Source organism: Vanessa cardui, chromosome 5 (genome assembly GCF_905220365.1).
Source record: "Vanessa cardui chromosome 5, ilVanCard2.1, whole genome shotgun sequence".
Lineage (NCBI taxonomy): Eukaryota > Metazoa > Arthropoda > Insecta > Lepidoptera > Nymphalidae > Vanessa > Vanessa cardui.
Window position 1 is genome coordinate 11,064,423 of NC_061127.1, and position 27,967 is coordinate 11,092,389.

A 27,967-nucleotide genomic window follows, 5' to 3' on the forward strand; every position below is an offset into this window, starting at 1 on the left:
TTGATGATTCAAACGTATGTAATACATATATAAATGTCAAATAATGAATCACTAGGTATAGTCACATATAAATACTAAGGATAAGGATTATTTAATGAATAATATTTAAAATCAGTCTTATTTTTAACTATTTTATTTCATTCAACAGCGTTTAATATCAACCTATACAACATATACTTTCAATACACATTTCACACTCATGTACACCTGAGGCACACAACATTCCGTCATATAACTATATCACATATCGACACCTATCATATAAATTTATATATTGTTGACAATATTTGTACATAACTATATATTATCTGTTAATAATTCATCTATTTTTAAATACAATAAGTAAATGTATATAAGAATATATTTTATACAAGTTTCTTCCTTGGAAGCACTAACAGGAAGCTATTTCCGCCTAAGCGGTGAAATATTTCGCAATATATTAACTTTTAATAATATAATTACTTTATATTAAAATGTATTTATTTGCAGCTGTTTAATTAATATTCTTAAAAAGATATTTAATACAGGAAGACTAATGATCGAAAATATTTTTAAATAAAATATTATTTTTGACTTATGTCATAATAATTATAATACAGATTATAAAAGTTCTCTTTGTTACATTACATCTAACTTTTACGTATGTACACAGTTGAGATCAACCTTAAATTCTAAATATAACAGATTTTGGCACTCTGGACCACATTTTCCTTAATAATTATAAATATGTATTGCGGTATACCTTTTATGATAATTATAAAATAAATGCTATAATATACAATTTTCTAGTGTACATAGCTTTATGGCAAGTGAAGACTTAAAAACTTAAACTACAGATATGAATTATTGTGCACAAATTGATATAAATATTTTATTATTTTAGGGTCACCAATACACACCATATCTGCTTTGGGTACACTCATGTCGTATCCAGTAAAATATATTTGATTTTTTTTTTAAATTTACCGGTTTTCATAGTGTGTTCTGGTAACCCTACAATATATTTATACACATTCATTTGATTTATTGTCTTTTAAAAAGTAATTATTTCTTAAAACGATATTTACAGTGTTTTATTTCGTGTTGCATTGATGGCTTTTCCATAATGATGATATCGAATAACGAACAAAATTGATACTTCTGATCTTTCTAGAATAGTAGGCTTCTCGGCGATAGCGGCAGCAGGCTCAATTCGTTTCAATTATTTATGTACATTTTATTTTTACAATTTCGTTCGGAGTGGTAGTATCACATACTCTCATTAGTATTTACAATTAGTGGTGACTCGCTCGGGCGCGTCAGTGCTGCAGCGCGCAGTGCGCGGTCCCGTCGGCGGCGCGGCGCTCGACCAGCGCGCGCCAGTCGTGCAGGCGCGGCGCGCACACGAGCGCGTAGCGGCCGAGCCGGCGGCGCGCCATCAGCAGGAACTCGCCCGCGCCCGCCGCCGCGCCGCACGCCGCCGACACTTGCACGTGCGCCAGCAGCGAGCGCCGGCGCCGCCTCTCCGTCGCGTACCTACCACCAATTCACAATAGGCTATTTGACTGGTTCTTAAAATCCATTTTATATTATTGATTAGAGGTTAAGGAACCCAGTAAAAGTTGATTTTTTTTATTTCTAGTACATATTTGCCGAAAAATATCATATTAAAAATTACATATTTAAATAACGCGCGAAAACGCTACTTGGACAATATGGCGCTGCAATGGGGTCGGTGACGTCACTTTGCTGTATTTTAATCTGTGGTACATATAGTAGAAAAGCAAGGTTTACAAGAAAGTGACTTCATCTTAAGCCCGGCCAATCAGAAGCGTTTTGTGTCACGTGACAAACGTTTGAAAAAATGCAGTTTTATTTATTGATTTATCAATAAATTAAGTATTATTTTCAAGTTTCGTTAGTAAATAACCATTTTTAAACTCATAATATACACTGATTACAATAATTCACAATTTATTTTTCGCATTGTCAAATAGCCTATTATCGACGTGCTCGAGCGTTTATTGCAGACCGAGTTATTTGGCAAATTAATGATCGATCTACGATAATTAAAAATGAGATAAAAAACGCGTTTTGCTTCGAGCGATTATTAATAAAAACTTTCTTATTTCTCTAATCGTTTATCACTCGGTTTAACTGTCATGGATGTTGTAAATTTATGTTGTTCCATTCTAATTTCAAACGAAACAAATGAATTTAAAAACATGATAATGTATTGTTTTGTGAGTATTCACCTGTAGTAGCGGTCGTCGTCGAGACTGTTGCCGATGTCGCCGATGCCCCCGGCGTCGTCGATGCTGTCCGCGCTGTTGGCGCTGTCGGCGGACGCGGTGGCTCGCAGCAGCTTAGTAAGGCGCCACGTTAGCTGCGTGGCGTCCAACTCCTCCCGCTGTTCGCTACCGACGATCACGCCACGGGACACTGTTGAATTATACATTTGTCAGCAAATACCTCTATAAACCCCTTTTTACCTCCTAACATTCTAAAAGAAAACTTGACTTAAAGCATAAAAGTTTTGCATTAAGGCTGCCTACATTACAACATATGCTCTACAAATCTAAGCTTTTATACGAAAGAGCAATATTGATTACTTCAGTTTAACATTGTCATAACGTATGTTGATAAACTCAGATCGGGATAAATATTTACATTGTCAGTAATTGTTATAAGCAGCAATTGATCTCTTAGCGACCTTTTCTAGGTACGACCTCGCCCAATCACCATTAAACGAGACGCGTAATATTATTATTTATTCGTATAAAGCTGCCGCTTATTATTAATTGCCAAAAATGTTGAATATTACGGAATAATTTATATCCTAACCAAAGGCTAAATGTAAAATTTGATATGCAAAATTTATTAGCATTGTCCTCGAGCAAAAACTAAACTACTGACCATAACAGATTCGTTATCTCCAAAGATACTGTAGCCATTGTCCGTTGCTTTTTGCTTATCTATGAGTAAGCGAATGTAGACACTTGCCTGCTTTTTATAAGTCGCTTTTGTTTGGGAGAGATAAGTGAATAGTTGTAAAAGTAAACGGTCATCAACCCCGCCCCGAGGAGTAATTACTGACAAGCCTTTTAACTAACGAGCCTCATATGTCTCTTTCCTGACCCAATACAATACTACTGAGAATATAGGTATCATTCGGCTTTTTTATGTTCTCATGAATTATTTATTCATACGCTATAATTTGGTTTGATTGAATTCAAAATAAAATAAAAACAACTATTAATACAAATTAAAACAATACCTAGAAGGATATTGCGTATAGATACTTAGACTTGTTTCTTAAAATATAAAAAAAATACGAAAAAATGTAAAGGTAATATAAATGTAAACATCTACCAAACAACCGCGGTTACTCTCGCTTGCCCGATGTCACGCAGTCAAACAATATCAATAATAATAATTATTATGTAGGATGACACACAGAAATTTCAATGATACGTGCTAGAGGCGGCTAATAACGGCCGCCCACCGCTCCGACTTCGGGCGAGCTATGACATAACTCCACCATTATAATCTATCAAACGATTAGAAAAAATATCCACGCTCACTCCCCGCCGCGTCGCGTGCCTTCAGACTAGTTTATCCTGTACTTGTCACTTTGCTTATTATGGACGTAAATTGAATCTAAGTAGTCATCCCATCCTACTCCTCCTGCATATATAAGAGCTTCCGTAAACTGAGACCGGTACGGGTTGCATTTTAATCTGTGTCCGCTCCGAGAAGCTTACGGCGACTCGGTACTTACTACGAAATGAATCATGTCCTTTTTTATTATTAAGCAAAATAATTTTCCTCCAATAACCAGCCAAGTTAAAGACAAATTCTTAACAAGTCACACAAAGGAATAAAGTAATTTAAATTGTAAAGTTAATTTAAGGCTTGAGAAATTGAAATTATAGCGACAAATTGCAGTGCGGTTGAAATTGTATTAGCTTTATTAACATTCAGTAGGGCACAGCACTTCTGGTTTCGAGCTGGCTCATTACCGCGCTGGTGTAATATCTACCATAAACGCCGGTTAGGCTAACTATAGAAAAGTCAATTACTATTCGAATTAAGAACGACATTTAGCATTGCATATTAAAATATTACCTATTATAGTCATATCAAAGACACTCATATTAATTAACGTATTTTCTATATTTGCAAGTAATGGTACTAATTATACCTTTGTAGGTAGTAAATGCTTACCGAGATCGCTTGTGCAGAATGCCAGTTCTAATTCAGATTCAGAGCAAGGTCTGCAGTCAGCTGTGGCGGGGTCGTAGTGTCGCCTCACCAGCGGCCTGGCCTCATACTTGAACGTCGCCACTCGTCTCTTAGTTCCCTCCTCCGGTTCGGCTTCGACGTACAACGCGGCTTGTCCGTGTCGGCTGTGGAAACACCGCAGCTCTCGGACATCGCCATCGTCGGGCGCATACAGAGGTACCAGTCTTCGGACGCCTTCCACAAAGATACGAGCTGGAAAGCGATCTGCGGCTTCTGTGAAACATTAATTTATTTAACATATACCTATCATAAATGTAAAAGTTTATTTATCCTTCTTGCCACCGTGTAATCACAAAATGTTAACGGAAGTCTTGGTTTACCTGTCTTATTTTGCCGCAATGTATGGAAAAGATCAGGCGGGTCGGGCCGTCTTATGACCCGGACGCAAACAGTAAAGTCGCGCTCGTCGGCTGGCAGCGGCGGCTTGAAGAGTAGCCGGAGTGCGCCCCGGGGATAGAGCCACGACACGCTGCCCTCCCGGCAACGGAGGTAGACCGGTGTCACGCCACGCTCCGCAGTCGATGTCAATCCACTATAATAAAAGAAAAGACTTTTAAAAATAATTGAAACAATGAAATGTTACTTTTTCAATTTATTAAAATATATAAGAAACCCAATTCGAAAAGACGTAAATTATTTTGCTATATTACAATGATATTTATAACATTAAAACACATAATTGTACAGTCTTATAAGATTATCCAACGTTCATTTAGGTACCTATACCTTATCTGTTATTTGTAGGTAGTATAAGTTAAATACTTTGTTTCGAGATATGATCTCTTTGTTATATATCACGAAATGTTCCTCTACAGTTGCCTCCAGCCAATTGTCCGTTCAAATCTTACATCTGACACGTGGGCAGAATTTCTGGAGTAGCGCCCACGCCCTGCCCACGGCACTAACATAACATAAAACTGAAATATACGATTAAGGGCACGCTATAAAAGATAACATGCATGGTTCTACATGCCTTGTGACAGTCATAAAAAACGACTAGGCTTTTATGTAAAATGCATTGTATGTGTGGCCTGTCCGACGCCTCTTTATTAGTCATGTTGAAGTGCCTTTGAGTCAGTAACGATTTATATGGCATTGTAAATGCGCATGCTGTGGGGAGTATTTCACTTATAAAAAGTGAGCATTGCAGGAAGTTGTTCTTGGGCTCAGATAAGGTATCGACGTCGATATCTTACATGTCACTAATATTTGAAATTCGAATAAAAAATCGAACCTAAATTACGATTTTTTTTTCTTTATTTTGTCAATTAATTCATAAAAACGGACCTTAATATTTTAAAACTTGCTACTTTTTCGTTTTGTTCGATCTTTTTATAGAATGCGCTTCGTCGAGTCACATCCTTAATACTTTCACGTCATCGCAGGGCTTCCTTAATCCTCCCTAATGGGCTGAATCTTGAGATATGTGCGTGTATTATGGTCTGACACAAAAAAGTGGTCGTCGGTTAGGCAGGGCTTTCCATACCACACTTCTTATGACTTCCATTATAAGGACGAAATTTTAATAACCCATTACTTACACGATACATAAATTTTAATAGAAACAATAAATTTTAAAACGTCTATTACAAGAAACGTCATTAAACTAAAACAATTTATATTTTCACAAAAATGTTAGGATATTAAATGAAACTTAAAATATTATTATCCTGTGAGATTGCGTAAAGGCTCCAACACACGTGGATGCAAGGGTTGTCACGGGTTAACAACCTCCTATAAAGTATATAAACTAGAAGTATGCCGAGAAATGTAGCACTATCCTTATACATTTGCAGATTACGCGGCATTACGATTACCAAGATCTGATTTGCAAACATTTATAGCTTGATTGATTACGAATTGGCAATTTAATTAAAACCCTGTTTGAATATTTAATAAAGTTGCGTAATGGCAACATTTGCCATAACTTTAAGAATCATTTGATACTTCATTCGAATAAAAAAAAATTGTTTTAGTTATTGTCAATCCCTGACGCCATTACATTATCAACGCGCCAAAGCAAACACGAACAAAAAAAACTATGTTACGTAAAAACCGCATAGACCTTTTTGTTTCTGAACACAAACAAAAAATATTACGTGAGGGGTGTTAACTGCCATGGGTTGTTCCGCGTCTTTAGTGGTCACATTTTTTGTTAGTTCTACAAACATACACGGAATTTTAAATCTTTCACCCGGTAAAATATACTAGAATTGTGGTCTAAATGTGTTTTTGCGATAAAGTCTAAGCTTTTGTGTTTAAGCTCGATATCAAAACTGGTATTACGAGGTCGTTGAACAATATATTTGTGCTAGATAGAAACAAGGTAATAATGGACTTGGAAACAAAACTTATGCTAATTTTGTGAAAAAAAAAATAAGATTGTAAAAGGAAAAAAACGTACTATCTACTCTTGAAAATAATCTTAATAATATATTGTGTCATCGTTCACGAGACATTATATATTCCAGATTATAATATGCTTTTTACAAATCGTGCTAGGAAGAGAAAAGTTTAAATACAAAGCAATCTTTGGTCATTATTGACGAATGACTTGCCGTCGATAACGGACTAAAAGCTTCATGCGCGTGGTGAAGCTTTATCTAAACAAAAAAAATTTGACTAAGCAACTTATATGTAGATGTTTAATGCATCTGCATAAATTACTAATATAAAATGTATTGTATCAAAATATATGTATGTTAGTGAAAAATATTGAGGGTTTTTAAAATGTTCTTTATGGTTTTCTTAGCGCAATTGGTCTTTACAACCTTTTGGAAGATATTTTATTATCTTTATAACGCCTTTGTTATTTTACGACGAAATAGAATCGTTACAATCAATAAATTCAAAATTTTTAACGTATGGGTGATAAAAGATAAAATATCAAAAGACTTGGTCGATTATAAAGTTTTTTCTATCGTAATAAATGTTTGGGGGAAACCTAACCAATTAAATAAAGATGTTAATATATGTTTTAATTATGCATCGTAGAGAGACGTATAACTTTTTAAATGGTCAATTAATTCGAAATTTTGCGTTTGCATTTTTTTATTATAAATATTTAACAAACCACTTTCAAAGTTTTATATAAAACTTGAAACATTATTAATGTCATATACTTTTATATATTGATACTACTTTCTAGTTTCTAGTATATTTTTGTATATACAATTGCCTGAACAATCAACTGTATTATTAATAAAAGCAATGTGAAGTTGGATTAAGTAAGTTAGGCTTATCGGTGTCATAAAATCGTTTCATACACTCGTATAAACGAAATCTTGTATGAAAGCATATTTTTCATATCTCCTTATTGAGAGTTGTAAAGAAAGTTCGTTAGCGTTCCACAAAAAGTCCCATAAAGCTTTATCACAGTTACAACAGTCGCGCTAGAATAATAAAATAAATGTATATCTTTTCTACGAAGACTTTTATTTATTCTCGCCCAAACCTGACGCGAGATAACAATGAGTCGTACGTTCAACCTTCATCCATCATAGGGTTGCATATGACCTCTCAATCATATAAAAGAAAATATTTCTTTCGATAAATCGGAAAATCTTTGCAATTAATTGTATATTATAAATTAGTGGCAGCTGTTTATTGAAATCACAAAAGTAATAAAAACACAAATAAAAAACGCTATAAATTAATTTCAAATTAATTGTTTTATTTTTAAGTTGGTATGTTGTGTGCTTGTAGCTAACAATTGTTTTCTATTTCTGATTACATGGCAACCCTAAGGAAGACACGAGCTGCGCCCGCGCTCTGCCCACGCGCCAAGCCGGCACTCCGGTAGCGTATTACCATACTCGATATCATCATGCCATACTATTATTGTAATGCCTTAGATACGTCGCGTCTTGCCATCGCAAGCTAACATAATATTCCGCGTTAATTCGCAATATTTACTCGCTCCACAGATTGCAGCTTATTAAAAAAATATCGCAAATGATTATAACATGTAAGTATTTTATATCAACTTTGTAGTTTCCAATACAGAAAGTCAAAATATATTACTTGTACTCGCAATACATTTGTATGTAAATACTTATATAGACCTCGTTTTAACTGCAGCGTATTTGCATAATTCTATCATGCTATCTACAAAGTCATAAATAATGTATATAAAACAATAAATATATACATCTAATAGGTAGGTGCGGTATAAACGAGAGCGAGATAAAATCTAGCAAAGTCGAGGCGGATATGGTTATACATATTGTGGCCGATACGATTTCAAGTCTCTTGTCCCCGCCATCGCCACGAGCCTTACCGCGGCGAGATTTATAGGCTTTCAAACTCACCCACACAATGGCACAGCGCACAAACGATATTTTTTAGGTCAGCTTCAATGCTGAAGCGAGCACGATTTTGTTACGATACTGCACTGTAATGACTGTTTTTTTATAATCTATGATACTGATATATTGATAAAAAGTACAATATAAACTCCTTCCCAACGAATAAAAGGGAAGGAGACAAAAAGTACACTATATATAAACTCCTTACCGAACGAAAAAAAAAAGATATATGTATCATTTTTATATTTCATTACTTAATTCAAAAATGAATCAACATTCGAATTTCGAAATCTGTTTGTCAAAATATTAAATTAATTCGTAACGGCCGTGTATTCTGAGTCACGTATAAAAAAGTCCGTCAAGTGCTCGAGCAATAATGGCTCCCCATAAAAACAATACACATGTGTCCAATTTATTGTAAGTGTCAAAGCATGTACGGATTTCCGTGAAACAATGGTGTTGTTATAGCTTTAGTTTAGTATACATCTCGGTGGTATCAGACAATGGTCGCGGCCGTAAGCGCACGTGCATCTTCATTGTATTGTATTCATATGTTGATATAACCTGAGCCTTCGTACTCACATAAGATCGAAACAACCCCTTACCTACGTACTTGCTTAATATAAAGTCATAGTGTAAATAAATTTAACATTATTTGTCTCTGTAACAGGTAAAATAAACATTGGCATTGAAATTACTCCATACAGCCTTTATAATCTGTTTAAATTTAAATATTCAAATTTAAAATTAGAATTTTTATAACAGACTAATATTGAATGATTTTTTTATTATTATAATAAGTATACACTATACATACATAATTAATATTACTTGCTGCCATTTTTCTATTATACACATCAAATTCAATAATTTTGTCATTTAGATAAAACTATATTCGAGCTAGACTATTACGTCGAGAGCTGGTTTGGATTCGTTTAGAACAGAACGTGTATACGCTGCAAGTGTATTAGATCTTGATAGCACTGTAATAGTATAAAATGGTAGTGATGATTCGTCCTGATTGTATAATGGGAGCAACTCGTGCGGGGCGGCGGCGTGTGGGCGTCCCTCCGTCACCGATCAACTTATACGTGATTATTATTTTCTGCACCTCACAAATCACGTCTAGAGATTCATTCTAACTTCGCGATCTAAATCTTGACCGTCAGTTGGAAGAAATATAATTTAACTTCGTATGTAAAATATTATGGTTATATATTGATACAAGAGAAAAAAGTTGGCGATATTTAACTGAAGAAGCGGGTTCATTTATGTTTATAATTCGTACCTCTAGTCCTCCACTTCTCTTCAACACAACAAGCGCTTTAGGTTGGTAAGGAATATTCTACGATCTCCTCTTCCATCGTAGAGATTTATAAGGGAGCGTCTGGTTCAAGGTTTGACCACCACAAGCCAGGCAGTCCATTGCGCAGCACCCAGGTTTCTTTTTCACCTTCTGTCTCATGGATTAAGATGGGCTTCTTCTCATTAGATTTGGGCATTAGAGCACAAGGCGAGCTTTGGTAAATATTTGAGAGTTACTTTACTTTTTGTAGCATCAGTACAAATAGTTACTGGTTGTAAAGGTATTGAAGACATTTTTATGTATGATTAATGCTTACTGTTGGTATGCCTCCAGTATCACCTGTATAAACACGCTACCAAGACTAGTCATATAGTCGCGGTGGTATGTACGTGACTAATTTATTTACTACTTATAACGGAAAGGAACTGATTCAGTCTCATTAATGTTAAATAACTCGATTATCTGTGTACAGATATACAATTTATATTGACAGTTATAATAAAATAAAAACGCAATTATTTGAATGACTTACTTATATTGTTAATCAAGGCTTACATTCATATTGGAATTGTTACAGAGTAAGTTGCCAGTAGAATGAGACGGCTAAAAACGCTAAATTAGTACCACTTAACATGACTCGATTTTAAATGAAATTTATTTTGCATTCCATTGTCATCATAAATAATTTTTTTTTGTGGCACGAACAATCATAAAGAATGTTTTTATTAGTTATTTAAATGAAACACGAATTTGGCTGAGTGCGCATGTGCGACGACGACGTCACCGGCGCGGCGCCAGCGCAGCACATGTATCGTGTAGTTGACAGACGTTGTAAATAAATCGTTTTAAAACAAACTGCCTTACCTACCGCTGACCTAGCGATACTTATAAAAATAAACTTTTGATAAGTAATACGGACGTGGGATTTTAAATCGGACAATATATTAAGACAATCAATATAATATTATTAATTTATTATTTAAATAATATTTTAATAGTATATCAAAAATGGCAACATTATTATAATTTAAAAAAAAAACAAGGAAATTTCAAAATGTAAACACCCGTGAACAAAACCCTTTGCGGCATAATTACGCGCAATTTGAAGAACATCTAATTAGAGCGTAGTGAGGGCACTCAACATAGCACATGCTTTCATGATTACACTTGATCTTATAAAATTCCTTGGCTATAGAAGGGAATTCTTTGGCGTGGAATGAAAAGTTTTACGAAAATTATGCTTCATAATGACTAACAAACGAAGTGCGATAAAAACCCTTTCGAGAACAATTTAAATCGCAGTCATAATAAGGTCCTAAATATATAATCGTGCTTGAAAATGTACACAGGTTTTAATAGAATAAAATAATTTTAAATATTATCAAGTTCTCAGCAAATATTTTTGTTGTTGAATATGCAAATAAACGAAAATTGAGACGAAGAATGAATCGCATGGGAATGTTTATTGATAAGGTGATAGCAATCATTTTGGGCGATCACATGCTTTCGCGTGATCACGCCACTCGTGGGAATGATTACAAATGATCCACATCATTTTACGATCCCACCGCTATAAATTTATGATAACAATTTTTCACAGCCAATAAAAAACGCAAATGTGGTCACAATATAAAATCCATAGTGTTGTAAAAGACAAAAAAAATAAAGTTAAAATTATGATCAAGAATCAAAGTACAATTTACATCCGTTTATAATTAAATAAAACTTTCTATTATATACGAGTGAAGTTATAGTTTTTTTTTTTTTTTTTTATCTTATATGTATGAGTAGGTAAGGTAAACGTGCCTGGAGCCTAGAGCAAACATCTCGTCTCCGTCAGTACCTCGATAAGAATTGGTCACACGTTCTAAATGACAAGTGTCAGAGCTGTCAGCCTGCCAATCCTACATGTTTGTCAATATATTGATTTGACCAGTGTCATTTCTGACGCCTCGGCCACCTACTGTTTCGATAAAATTATTACATTTCGTAATATTTTTTTTTCGAGGTGAAATAAACAGTTGCATCTCAACTTATTAAAATTAAAGCCACATATATTAAATATAAAATATTTAATATGTGGCTAAAATGTGGTATATAATTATAAGTTTGATCAAAACCTAGCATATGTGTACATAATATAAAACAAAAGAGCTATTAAAGTTGAAAATACAAAGGTCGTAGTCCTTATCAGGACGTACCAGCTTTGATATTTAAAGAAAAAAAAACTTCAACTGTCATATCGCTTTTTTCATAATTTTATCTTTAATAAGATAAACTTTAATTAAGGCCTTTTATAAATTTAATAACGGAAAACCTTATTTTTTTTAAATTAAGACCTCACTTATCTTTACATGGTTAATCGATTAAAAAAGTTGTATTTATTATTTCTTTTAATTTTGAAACAAAATTAAGGCGATATGAATTTCAAGGGCTTTCGTAACCTTTACGAAAGATTCGTAACCTTTAGATTGCTTTTGGAAATTCGAAAGCGATATTTTCGAGTACCTAGTTTTAAAGTAATGGACATTTATTGACATAGATAAAACCTAATAGATAGATAGCTACATCGTCCCCATGCCCGCATACGAATGTAGTTCACACGAGCGATCACAGACGGAATACGAAAAGAGACGTGAGAAAGAGCCGTATGCTTCGCGAATAGAATACGAAGACATCACTTACATTTTCATTTACTTCACTTACATCTATTTTGTATCTTCGTTTTCATTTCGATCGTGACTCTCCTTCATTGTTTAAACTAAGTTTAAGACAATAACAGATAAAAACTCTTTATCCATTACTTACCCGCCCTGACTTAGCACGGGTGCATTAGTGATACTAAATATACCACAGAATTTGTTTATTTACGACATTACATTAGAAACTTCTAAAATTATCAATATTTCTGAACTAGGTATATTGTTCATGTATAATATACAAGAACCTTCGAAAAACTATCTATTAAATTAAGAAAATTGAGATCTAAGCATACATATGGACAGACAGCGGTAAACGACTTTGTTTTATACTATGTAATGATAAAATGATTTAGGAAATCACATTTTAAAACTTATTTTATTTTAAAAAGTATACCTTGCAATATTTTCCTATATCTATTAACTAGCGGCCCGTCCCAGCTTCGCACGGGTGGACATAAGTTTTTTTACCACCTTGGGTTACGTTACATAAGTTTTAGGAAGGATTCCTTATTTTTTCTAGAAATAAATATAGCCTTTGTTTCTCGTGGATAATGTAACTTTTCGATTGGTGAAAGAATTTTTTAAATCGGCCCAGTAGTTTTTTAGCCTATTCATTACAAACAAAGTTTTCCTCTTTATAATATCAGTATAGATGTAATATAATTTGTTTTGTGCTGTAATAGTTGTCCTAACATATAAACAGGCGACACAATGAACACCGTAAATCTTATCCGTACACGAAAATGACAGCGGCGAGTGCACATCGTGATAAATCTCACGAAGCGGTGAAACTGCGATTATTAATCGAGATATAGGCTGGCTGTGCTTTCCTAATTAAATTTGAGCTCATGCCGGTATATCAAAGAAAATACTCATAATTCACCGTAACTGACAATTTGTATTAAAAATGTTTAGCTGTACAATCGCAGACTTAATAAATGATGACGCGACGTTATTACTTAATGTTATTAAATAAAATAAGACCTCAATCGCAAAGAAAAAAACATTTTATAAGATATATACATATGTATATTATATATTATATGTATATTTTATATTTATAAGTATGATTTGTACAAATATAGCAAATATACATATCAAACCAAATGGTAGCAAATTTACAGATAACATTATTTTCAGAAAATTTTATTTAAAAAAAAACAACTCACTTTTTTTGTTTTGTATTCACTTCACTTTAGTAACTATCTATACCCCACAGAGTTAATAAATTGTTTTAATGTGGCGTAAACGGAGCACGACCGCGACAATGCTGAGGAATGTAGCAATGGACCGCCAGGAAGTCGAAACCAGCCAGTAAGTAAAATTTAGAGCCCCGATGAATCGGCAGCACGAAAGAGTATCCTACATAAAAAAGAAAATACTTTAGATTTTGTCTTAGAACGAAACTGTTTATTTAATATAAACAGAATATTCGAGTTTTATATTTGCTTAAACGAAATTAAACGCAGTTAGTCTTTAGGTGCATTAATTTAAATGATATCGGATCGAAAGCGGTTTTAGATACTTAGTTGTAAAAGGCGGCTAGAACAACAATGCCTGGTCCAGTCGCCAGAGGTTGTAAACTCGATCTAGCTGTACGGACTGGCCTCTATATTTTCCGCATTGAGATTGCGTGCCGCGTGCCCGGCGGCTGCGGACAATTTATAGCTTGGTAGAACCACATGTACATGCTCGTTATTATTTAACGGACCTCTACGCCCCGGACAGACTTCGCCCCCGGCCATAACCAACGCAAACTCGCTAAATATGCACAGTCTTGCAATCCTGTAATATGACTAACTCAACATTTTTACAGATTAACGACATATTTTGCATATTCTAAAACGGTTACGAAAATAGAACGGATTCGTGTAATTAGCAGGTAAATTACGCAGGCCATATTCAATTCCTGGGACCGTATTTGTACAAAGTTATGGCTAACAGGCTTCAGATTTTATGGTAACCAAATTCATTTAAATGCGCTTCTCTGTATTTGGTAGCGGACAGTTTTTGTCGCGTCCGATTTAAATATTATTATAGAGGGATCCAGTTGTCGAATCGGCTGCAATGCCTTACAGAGCACGTGCGTAAGTATCGAGTAACGATGTCGATGCAATGACGAAAAGAGCTCGGCAAACGGGTTAGACGTTAGAACACTGAGGCATAATGCCCGCGCCCGACTCGGCCGCGAGTGAGAAGTAGCGGCAAGGATTGGTATCGCCTCAGTTGACCGACCTTGTGGCACGCGCCGACCGCACTCTATTCCGTTTGATTTACCGACCTCATTAAATCTAATTCTACAGCTCTACACCCACGATAAATTATAATTGCAGTACTATATCTTACGTCAGTGCAGTTACTTTAATATAAATGACCGCCATGCAACCTAGGAGATTTAGAAGGGAAACAATGTCGCAATTTGAACGGTTTTAGAATGAATTAAAGGAAAATATTTATAGAGATCAAATTCGAATAAACCGGTAGGTTTTCATCGATAGCTTAACATGCTTACTCAAATGACCCACAAATGTCTCGATTATAAATAATGGCCTGCTATTAGGAACTTGCATACTGGGTATGTTTGTGATAAATCTCACGATGCGATGTACTTCGTAGAATGATTTGGCTATACGTTACATTAAATTAAAAATATAAATATTTTAATGACGGCCGAATCTAAATTTGGTCGGAACCCAATACCCAATTAGAGTGTCGCGAATACCAAAGTCATTAAATCAGGCGAGATGACGGCCAAACCGTCCAATAAGGATTTCGCAAAACTGACCAGCACAGCGCCGACACATTCCGCGTCCTTATATTGTTATGCCTAACAATATCTCATTAGAGTGTTATTTTCCTTTCAAAAAATAAGAATTGATTTCGATTGATAATTACAGTTAATGACGATCATAATCAATCGCGAAATTTCAGTGCGTCTTAAATGAGACCAACCTGAATTATGATGTTTAAAAAAAAGCTTTTTGTTAAGCATTCTAAACTTAGTTCTTGTAATGTGTGCTAATTTGTCGTTTGTATTTCTTAAATTAACGAATATACAGTTGTTAAAATAAAGAAAATAAAAAATTATCTAACTAAAATAAAGTATTACAAAAAAAACATTATGTAGGTATTAATTCATTTTTACATTTTATGTTTTTGAACATAAATAACAATAAGCAACTTATAGCCACAGATTTATGAGTAAATCAATTGTATAAATCTGTATTCTCGTTAATGCGATTCCAGTGCCGACTAAATACAGGTTTTATTTAAAGGAAAACTTTACTGATATTTCTTTCCGCGTTATTAAATAATAAATTCGATATTTAAGACGTTAATTAAAGGAGGTTTTATATATATCGATTGAACTTTTACATTTTAATAATTGCGCAAAACATAAAATATTTCGTTATCATTTAATAGATGCTATAAACTACGATTCTTATATTGTAGAAAAGATTAACGAACGAAATAAATATGAAGAGTATAATGCCTCTCAATAATACAAGTGAACTGCCTACAAGATCCTATTTCATATCAGTGAAGCGACAATAATGACCGCACTGATGTATACCTGTTTTGAGAAATATTCCTCACTGTTGTGCTTTTTAATTGATCTTTTTATGAATTATACATTCTCACTAAACAAGTATCTTACAACGATGCCACTTGAAATACAGAGGACCCAGAATATAATATCTGTTTTCATGACCGTTTAGGAAGATTTTCAAAATTCGAAAAGAAGAAAAATATAATGATGTTTAAATATTTTAATGCTATTTAAGTGAATATTATTTGTTAGTGAAATTTTATTTATCTTGCTCTTAAGCTAAATATAAATATCGGAGTTTTGCCATAGTCTCAATTATTTGAATATTAACTCTTACGTGGATTTAGAGACCACTAAGCAACAACAATGGCGACCACAAAGAGCCCTTTGTGTCGAGATTCCAAATAAAAAAAAAAACAAAACCTCGCGCCCACGTCGATCCTATTTAAACATGTTTAGTTTTTATAAGCATCGATATATTTTTCATATGCACACTTTATGTAACACAATTTTATTTTCAAATAAAAATTGTAACATACATATAAATATGTATACATGTATATTTATGGCATCTTTGATATTTATATAATGCTAATATATTACAATGAAACTAATTTTAATATTTCATTTAAAATACAAGTGTACAACTTTCCATTACAGATTTTGAAAACAAAATTATCTATTATTATTAATGAATCAATCAATGTATAAGTAATCCATATATTTAATTATTTCATAATATATCAAAATTTTCCACAGCCCATTAATATGTATTGTTTATAAAAAAATATACATAATACTATCAAATAAGTAACTCAGTTAAAAGATTTATGTGCTTTTAAAAACTAGCAACACTGATTTTAAATCTTACGGCCTGTGACAGTATTTATCGTCTCCTTTTATTTTAATGGAGTGAAATTTATGTTCCATAAAAATTTATGACTTTGTTATTCTTTTTTCAAAGTCACGGCTGCTGATAATATTCATATGAACAGTGGCATCCATATAACCCGGGTTTATAGATTTAATGTAGAAGACATAATATGCTTCCCAACCAAACAGTGTAAACATGAAACACCGTCTTGATTTAAGTGGACTTTTCTAACTACTCGGAATGTATATTGTGTATTTAAAGCCGGCTGCGCGTCAAGCATATACTTGTGTCAGTAGTGGCCAGTGTGTGTTTACAGAGCTCGTTAGACACCAAGCGCCATTCGAACCCGCCTACACCTCAACCTATCAGGCCATTGGACGCGTCAGCTTACCATTACTGAGGAACACTCAGATCTAGCGTAAATTATCGTGTCGGCATATTTCATGAGCTAAATAAATATTGATTTTTCGAAAAGCAATTGTGATTTTACGTCCGACGACTATAAATAATCCTTTCAATGTTAAGCTTCTCATCAATCATAAAAGCACGTATGTATGGTGTGTTATTGCTACTTTTTTCTCGCATCGCTCCGCGCCTCAAACCGTGACCAAATGAACGTACGAGTAATGCAATTTTGATTAACTCCAGCGCGAAGCAGGAGCGATGCTGATAATGAAGACATTATTTTATGACGTGAATCGCTTTCCAATGTCGCTGACGAGCTTACACGCTTTGAAGTCTTATCTCTCGAATTGTTCTAATTTAATAACTCTTTTTGTATTTATCACATTGATCACCAGCGTCATAAGTAATGGTGCAATACCAACACTGCAGTTTCTTGCGATCGTATGTATTATCGATTATATTCCGTAAACTATTGTATATCGTTTCTCATGATTAGAAAGAACAAAAAGTATTGTCGTCCTCGATTCTTAATAGAGTTTTCGTAACACGCAAAACGCTCGTAATGCTGACTTTCACTACAACAATCGTACTCCCTGACAACACAGCCTCGAGATCAAGTCACGAAGGACGGACGAGAACACAATAGATCAATCTTTGTAAAATTGCGATTGCGTGTATGAACACACCTTTACGTAAGAACATAATCGATAGCAGTTATAACAATATTTGTAAATACGAACCGACTCAAAGAATAATAAACATTAACATCCTTCAGCGTTGCAATACGATATGTGAGTTTAAATATTTTTGGAAGGCACCTTAACAAATATATAAACAGGGAATGCTTTTACATAGTGGGCACACGCTATGTGTTGAGGTGCGAACTTTAGGGGTAGACACACACGAGGCGTGAACGCTAAATCTCCGCTCAAATACGGAGGTGTGAAAAGCATGATCGTGGCTTTCTTATTGTGAGGTAAGCCGACCGGTCTAATAAATCCGAATGGACGCTGACCGTTCGCTACGTGATCTATGCTCAACACCAGTGCTTATAGCTTAATTCATCTTAAAACTTAGCTCCGAATTCGATTCAACGATTTGTACTTCACGTGATTGAAAGTGGTATGTTAATATTGAACTTTACATCTTTTTCATTAAGATTTTATTATCTAATCGATTTATACCAATAAGTTATAAAAAAAAACAAAGTCATTTTCTACATTCCTTTTTATTTCCGCTAATTGGAATTTGATGCGGTTTTCACTTATATAAAGAGCAATTTTGTACAATAATTTAATTTACTTGTATGTACATCAATGTTATAACGCAGCTATTTAATATTGTAGTTAAATTTTTAATTTTTTTTATAAAAAATGCATCCGTATAAAGTCGGGGTGAGATGATAGTACATATAATATAATATACTTAGACTATAATACTTGCAATATTAGGAAGCGCTTTCCATTATAAACTTATGTAACGCACAAAGAAATAAATCATAACAAGAAGTATTGATGACTGTCTTTGTGATGTAATAGTTGTTAAGTAAGTTAAGTTTAAGTAAGAGTGCTGCATAAAAATATATAAAGTTTTTATTAATAGACGATTAAAAAAAATTTAATTTAGTAAAGTCATATGAAATTGGTAATGCTTTTCAAAAAATTCAAGTGATGACTCAGTTCTATCTTGGGTATTGTACCTCCCACATCCCTTTATAAAGTAACTTACATTGTTATTTTATATCTTACACTTCGCCCTCAATATGATGGAACTTGTGTATAATTAATATTTACTTTAAGAAAAAAATATTGATCCAGAACGATCAAATAGATTCTGATTATATTGTTATAATAGAAAGGATTCTATTATTTTGAATCAACGTCACTATCAATAAACAAATACAGAGCATTGTCAGCAAATTAACATGAGAAGTGTTTATTTTTTTAATTTTCAATCCAATAGAACCTTTTTATAATATTTAATAAAGATATTTTAAACGATCGGTCGTTCTGCGTATCGAATGTCACTTGCGTGTTATATCGGGTTACAAGAGCAAAGCTGTGTAGTCGAGTGGAATTAAGCAATTTAACACGAAAACCGATTATTTACGTTAAAAGGGGAAGTCAAGATTACTAAAGTGTAAAGCGACAGGAAATAATCCGAGTTACGAGATTTTAAATAAAATTTTAAAGTGCTCTTTACTCTATGACACTTTTCACCTCTTTCTCTACATAACATAAACTAACTACTGTTATATATATTGAAAAAAAAAAGGAATTAATATAATATAGATAAGTTAATATATTAGCCATTGATGTGGTACTTTGAAACTAAAAAAAAAAACCTTTTCTTTAGAAAAGTTTATATAAGTACATTAAAACCTAGATAGCACATGTTGGTTATGGGTTACAATTTATTAAATATCTATTTCGTTTCTTCTTTCAATGTATACCATGAGATATCAAGGTCTCTTTAAATTTAGATGTGGCATAAAGGCATTATTTTATATGATACTAAAATTTCTGCCTAAATCCTAATAAGTTTATCCTAGAAAACGTGCATTTCATTTATATTAACATATAAGAGTCAATAATTTAATTAATCTATCACCCGTAATATATCTTTGATTCCGAGTTTATATATGTACAAATAGTTTCGTTTACTTAGTTCATAATCTATGAGGCGTGGTATAAATGTATTTCTTCGTTGCATTAGCATTTTTATTGATAAAACTTAAGTGGAACTGAAATATTTTCATTCACTTATCTATCATTACCGAATGAAGTCATTTCAAAGGTCGTAGTCACTTTCCCGTTTATTAAGAACAAGAGTTTTTTTTATTAGACAATCATATTTAACATACAAACGCCTATTGATCTCGATTATATATACAGACAAAGGTGGAAAACCAAAGAAACTCAATATAATAGGGTGCCTTGTCACTGATTATATAAACAAAATAAAAACGATCCTACGTTACGCGTAGGCATTTCAAAAGGGAGCCGCAGCTCGCAACCCTTTTTTGTCATACTAATTTAAGTATCCCTAACAGTCGTATCTCTGAGCTCACACCATCATCGCAAAGGATAGCTAGATATCAAATCGTTAAAGAAATCAGTTCATGCTTATTTTTTAGCGGCCGAGATTGCAAAGCGCTATAAATGGTGGACTGGAGCCTCGGGCGGGTGCCATTTGCAATCGGTTATGGAACGACCGCGAAGCTCTTTTTACATTATAATCGGTCGTCCCAACTCACGTCTTTTTTTATTGTGTCCAGATAAGCGAAGATTGTAAATGGCAATGGATGCAAAGAGATTTCATATTCCGTTTACGGTAATGGTTATTTTTCCGTACATGAACAATTCTGGCTGGATATAATTGTGGTAGGAAATGATTGCTGTTTGAATGTATCCTTTGGTGCAATGTAATAGAGAGAATGATTGTGCTAATTTACTCGAAAGAGATAATGAGCATCGATCCATTATAAATCTTGTCCGCAAGAGTTATCAGGTCGGCTAACCAGGAGGGACGCCATGACAAGAATCAAGTTACACGTCAGCCCGTGCCGCCTCATTAGCGACGCGCCACGTTGTAAAGTAAATAATAGCTTGATGCTGTATACGAAGACCGGCTCGAGTCATTTACATAAACAAGAAATATTATCGTATTCAAAAGTCTTAACAATCGAATTGTTGCCGAGAAAAAAAGTTGTAGGACGCCATGACTTGAAACAATAAAATAGCAGTTTCTCAAATGGGTTAACAAATATTGTAGGTAATATTATCATTTATTCTCAGCATGGTTCCGGATAGGCAGTGGTAGACGCACAGCGTATAAATATTGATTTGAATCTTTCAAAAATGAACTATTATAATCGTCGTTGTGTCGAGGAGATTGAGAGACATTAAAATGCAGCTCGTGCGACGGAGGCCCGCGCCCGCGCATCCTCTATAATAACCGCTCTAGACACCACTAATGCATTATTCAACGAATCCTGCTGATCTCGCATACCGAATTTTTTGGACTAAATTCTCTCTTTTCAAAAGCCATTAAATATTCATAGTTATACCTTTGTTGATAACTTTTCAACAGGTTTATATTTGAGTTATTTTATTCGCACTTACAAAGAGTGAAAATATTTTAGAAACTTGAGTATTATTGATAGATTGGGTATTTGAGTTTCTATCACCGCAACTGCACGAAACATAAATATTAATTTTCAACACCGATCGTTCGGCTTGTGTTACTAGTCGTAGATCGATAGTTGTTGTAAGATCTTTAATTAGCACCGTAAGGCAGCGCAAGCGTCTCCGTGAACAAATTGAAAAAATAAACTACATAACAAAGAACAGCTTCATCTGACCTGTTGATACAATGCCGACCTACATACGCCAGTAATTAGTTAAAGTTCATTCAAAGGATTCCATGTTCGATGTCTGTATTCCTAACACTGCTTTTTTTCGTTTTATGTTATCTTTGAATAAAATATATCGAGGAACTGATCAACTTTTATCGCGCAATTATATTTTATAAATACACATAACTAAAAGATTTTTAATTGGAAAAAGAAATAAATACTCGCTTGACCCGTTTGTAGGCTTATGATATATGAAATTTTCATTCCACATCGTATATTTTTGGAACATACTTGAAATCAATCTTTAAATAGTGCATATTATAATGGATGAAATATCACCTCAATTAAAGTCTGTCTTGTCAGGGTTGAACAATTAATTTAAAGCGACTTGGCATTTTATTTGTTGACCTTCATATATATTCCCTTCACAGTTAATATGACTTTTGAATAATACGTTCGGATTAAAATGTAGTTTGGTTTAAAAGTATAAACACCAAGTAGAAAGACATAGCTATTAATTCAAATAAAACACGACAGCGCTGTTGTAACTTCTTTCTCAAACTAGGCCAAAATCATTATTCTTAATCAACAATAAAACGTGAGGTTTTATTTTCGATTATAAATTAATCACTTTATATTTTCAAATAAAAATACTAACAATAGCATGTCTCACTAATTAATGATACTTATGCTAATCATCTTAAAGTATATTTATGAATGAATGAAATATATAAAAATAAAATGCGTAAAAAATCACTTTGAATAATTCCTGCCCATTACTGTCGGTGGACATGTGGCGTACTGTATTCGATTACCACGCCCGTAACACCAGACATGTTATCTCTGTGATTGAACTTCAAGCACATCATAAAATATTTCTACGTACGCCTGTAGTGTGAGCCGAAAGATGATAGTAATAGTCGCCACCATCAAGTGTCTTGGGAACTCGCATTAAAATCCTACACCAATATCTATGTGTAGTAATAAAGTTGTTAAGTAAGCATGTATGTCGTAATTCATTTAGAAATTTTACTATAGACAATTAAGCATATTTTATTCAGGTATATATAACCAATAAATAGAGTTATTCTCGTAACAAATTGTTTGATTCCACGGCAGTTTCAATGAGCTCAATAGACTTGCCTAAGGCGAGCGTCTCGAACGGAACACGTGTCGCTGATTGCCCCCAATTGGCGAACGAATAAAAACAATCGTCGCTTAAAAATAACAGTGATTTCATCCAGCAACATGTGATGGATGTTTTCTCTTAGTGGAACGAAGCGCGGAGTTCCCAGGCTTATCCCATGTGAAATGTCCCTATGTCGCGATCCCATGAACTGCCGAATCAATTTGGAATCACTAATGACTCGGACAAATATATTTATATGAAAGGCAAGTACCTACAGTAAACATAAGGACAGTGAACTGAGGAAACTTCCCGGAACCCAGGGCGTCGACATAATGCTCTATTTAATACAGAATCTGCCATATGGGGAGCGGTCCTGGGCTGACTACACACTGCAAGGCCATGACGTGCGCTACGCACCATCTGATGTTTTATCGTGCACTACGTAAACAGATAGCCACATCCGCGCTCCGTGGTCATACAAAATATGGGTCAAATTCAGGAAGTAAAACCGCAAAAAAATCACAAACACATTTTATCAACGCTTTTATCTGAACAAGATCATTTAGTATGTGGTAGGCGTTTATGACTTCCGCCGTTGGTTTTGTTAAGATCGACTTGATTAATTGCTTACTCTCATAGACACTGTCATTTGCGTCGATATCTCGCTTGTTTTTACATCATCGAGAAAACGCATTAACGTATTATATACAATAAACTTACATCATGTACACTGATATTAGAATGAAGCTATATTTCATTCATAGTTCATTTATTTCAAATATAAATAGTACAACACTTAAATTATTTTTTATAAATTTATTCTTTTGCACAATTACGTTGGTATCTGATAAAAAATCTCTGTAACCAGTTGTATCTAAAATGCAACAAAACGTGGCACGAGACAAGGATGTAGGCACATTTAGTCAAGTAACAAAAACTGGTATTTGTCATGATGTCAGCACGGTCGCTTTTGTCGTGGCTTATCGTCTATTATCTATTATGTAGAAACCGCCATTGTTAAAGGCCGAGAATCATTTGTAGGCTGGCGCCAGGATTGAGCATTTAAATAATCTTTTGCTTCCATTAAGCTGATTAACTTTCTTCATGTTATTTTTTTTACATGCATGACGCATACATAATGATATTACGCACATCCGCTGCAGCTTGGGATACAATGTAAGTGCATGGGGCAAATTAATAAGACATTTAACTTGCTTCAAATATGTCGACGTGTATGTCTTAATTGACGAACGTAATTATTTAGCCGAATGTAATGATATTTTTAAGGCTCGAGTGGTATTCCAAGTACCCTAACCACGTAGCTATAGCAGCCCTTTAGGATCATTGTAAAAACTTTAATTTAGTAATACATTTGCGTATTATAGATAGTGTTTTATAACGCAGTTTATCCAGCAACATTTATCCAGTCCTTGAAACACATGCATAATTATTAATTATGAGTTTGAAGTTGAAGGCAAATATCATGTGTACCCACTAATTTGTAATAATGTCCAATCTTCTCAATAACACGATGGGGAGGATGCCTTAGACTTGTAGTGGGATATCAAGAGGCTGTTACTATTTACTCTACATAGCATTTACAGAGGTACCTATAACGTATACATAGTTGATGTTACGTATAGCGTAGTAAAATTGTCAATTTAGCGTAGCTACTTATCAATCAGTGCAGCGTATCGTGCGAACGCGTCATAATAGAGGATATTATAATAAACAGCCCGGACCCCTCCGTCCTCCCTAATAAATATTAATGTATGAACTTGAGCCCCACTGTACAGACCAATGCTGGTCCATTGACACTCAATTTACTCGTACTTTTTGCTCAATACACTGATATACTCACGCGTTAACGTTCTTCTTGCATTCTTTGAGCACTTTATGATTAGCGCCGCTTTGTTTCATATCTCGTCTCATCTTTTAGATTAATTGTTCGTTTAGTTATTTGAGGATGCACGTGTTATTTATCTTAGCATAATATGTAAGACCAAACTTGATACGTACCTAACTTTTATTAAGACTATCAGACAAATCAAATGATGTTTATTTGTCATGATCATAATAAGAAAGCTGATTGGCAAATAGTTATTCTTATGGTAAATGGTCATCATAATTATCTATATTGGAAAATTAGCTCATTCTTTCGTCAATGCACCACAAACATTAGGGATTGCGAGTTTATGTTAGCTAATTGCGTTAACCCTTAGCTAGTTTTAATCTGATACATAACTAGGTACAATGATCAATATATAAATATGTTTATATAACAAACTCAATAACTGAGACACAAAGCCTCTCAGCAAATCACTTGAATAGAAGTCGAGCTGTAGTTAACAATATCATTTTTATTATTTAATTCATTGTAGACAATAGTCACACCCCCGCTTAAAGCCGGAAGGGTCACGTGTCCTCAAATAGGGAGGGTGGACGAGAACAGTTTTCCATAGCTTTCCCACGCTACCCCAATGAAATGGGTATACATATATGGGAAACCATACTTGTTGATTTTGTTCCGTAATCACCCTTCACAAGCATCATTTCCGGAACGCGATAGCAATTAAATTAATTTCTCCAAATGTTCTTGATGTGTTGACTGATGCCTAAGCATTGCTAAACTCATTATCATTAGACGTTATATAGATGACATTGTAACGTTGTAAACTATTTTATATCGATCAAAATTTACATGATACGTTTTTTTTTTTTTATTAATGACTTCATTTATAAATGTTTAAATGACTTAGAATTTCGACGAATCGTTCGAATTTTATTCTTTTGAAAAACGAACCTAATCTTACCGCCTTAAAATTATTAAATACTTCGCCACAATTTTAAGTCGATCTTCAGCATGCAACCAATATAAAAAGTGTACGAAATAGCTTGGTATTAAGCAAATTGCCAATTGGACTGCGCCCCAGGCTTAGATACCCATACGAAGAATTCTTATAAAGAATTTATATCCTACTTATGAAACGTTTTAATGATTTGACAAAACACGAAAATCTCACAAATTTGCATAATGTGTATTTTATAGTCCTAATGTATACTTAAATATCAAATATCGAACAAACCTTGACATATGGTATTATTCGTAGATATTATCTGTATTTTTGCATTCATAATCGTAATCATAAATTTTAGCTGAATAAGTATCGGACTTGTTATTGCACGACTTAAAACAGCGAATCATTTTTTACGCGCCATATCTTTAATAACTTTTGACACTTAATTGTCATTAAAATATAAACAATAATTTCTTAATTTGATATAGTTCTATGTCATGTCAATATAATTAGAAGGGTTTTGTTGTGAAAAAATACTTTCAAAAACGCACGTCCCGCGTTTTATTTGTCTTGTTTATCTAATGTGATATTGATATTATATCTATAATAGAAATAAATTGCAGTGTGATAAACAAACTAACAAACTAAACAATACGTATGATTTACTATATAAGAATATACCTCAGCAAATATTAAAAAAAATAATACGACATTATAAACCTATACTAATGTAATAAATGTGACAGTAATTCTGTCTGTCTGTCCACTGTACCGAATTTGATGAAATTTATTGTGAAGAAAATTTGAAGTTTAAGAAGAGACAAAGTTTAGGAAAAGACATAGGCTAAAACATGACAACCGACCCCCTAAAAAGCAAGCGAAGCCGCGTGCGACACCTAGTAAACAATAATCTGATCCAAAATGGTTATAGGTTCAGTGGATATACCCAGGGTGCTTTTAACAGAGTACCGCGCGATCTAATCTAAGCAAGAATTACTGAGTTTCTTAATTTTCCTGCAGCAATCTTTGCCTGAATAAAAGCACATTTAAAAACATTGCCTTGCATCAGATGATACATGTACCTGCCAACCCCAAATATAGCAGCGTAGCGGAAAAACCCTGAATGTTTCCTTATACTTATGGATTACTGCTACTTATTAACATACAACCTTGATAATATAAAATATAAAAATTAATTCAGTCGTAATAAAAGCACTTTTAATATCTTATTAGATCAATAAATTACAATATTTTTTTTATAATCCATTTAATATGATCTTAAATTATTCTGAGCGATGATCTTATAAGACTAAATTATTATAATATTATGTTACGTTTGACATTCTTGTGAGCTTATAACAATATACTCGTATCTACATTGTATTATTAAATCCGATTTAAGAATCTCCATAAACAAAAACCAGTATAGAATATAAAAACTGTGATGTTTTCATTCAAAATGTAACCTTATTTTTTATGTCTTAAGGTATTTTTTAATAATGTTTCTATTAATAAGACTAATTCCAGTTGGGTTATGTATTTCTATTTTATGCCTTATTTAGTATTTTTTAAGACCGTTAAATAGATATTTTGAAATAATTCCAATAAGTTAAATATCATATTAGTTACTTATGAAATAAGTATATCAAAAGTAAACATCGCAAAAAGTATATTTCAAATTTTCTATAAGCATACGTAAAGCCTATTGTTACTGCTTGGGTGTTTGATAAAATAAAATATTATTTATCATTAATATACAATAAATTTTTAATCTTAATAATGCTTATACATAAAATCTTATATAAATAGAACAAAGTCTTCAAAGACAGTACGTACCTGCCAGTCCAGTCGCACTGATCACCAATCGTTCCCGCCTCCGCAATACAGATCAAGCCCAAAACAACAGTCCAAAACACTGCCGCTGGACCCATTTTTGATTTAAATAAAGTCAAGTTAAATTACACGAAAACTAATATCACAACACCATCGCATCAAATGTTCTCTCTATCAAACTCATAATTTGTCCCTTTAGTTTGTTTTGACACAAATAAACAAAACGTAAAGATAAGCACGAAAACGACAACCCTACTCCAGTCCTCAAATTGTACTAACTTGTAAACTTAACTTTCGTTTCAAGGTATGATAGAGACGGTATCACCACTTTACTACAGCTTCCCTATTACTTCGTTGAAGAAAGACAAGGATAGCAATAATAATATCGTCAGCGCGAGACAGGTATATATTGCTGTCTCAAC

General features: G+C 33.6%; 1 protein-coding gene across 1 annotated transcript; it reads right to left on the reverse strand.

The window, feature by feature from the left end:
- Positions 1-115: 115 nt before the first annotated feature.
- On the reverse strand, positions 116-27,833 carry LOC124529914 (meteorin-like protein). The gene is made up of 5 exons (XM_047103851.1): positions 27,549-27,833; positions 4,605-4,816; positions 4,207-4,497; positions 2,235-2,421; positions 116-1,515 (listed from the first exon to the last, which is right to left on the reverse strand). Exons 1-5 carry the CDS (start codon positions 27,641-27,643, stop codon positions 1,299-1,301), a joined length of 1,002 nt encoding a protein of 333 aa, XP_046959807.1. The 5' UTR covers positions 27,644-27,833; the 3' UTR covers positions 116-1,298.
- Between the last annotated feature and the right edge of the window lie 134 nt (positions 27,834-27,967).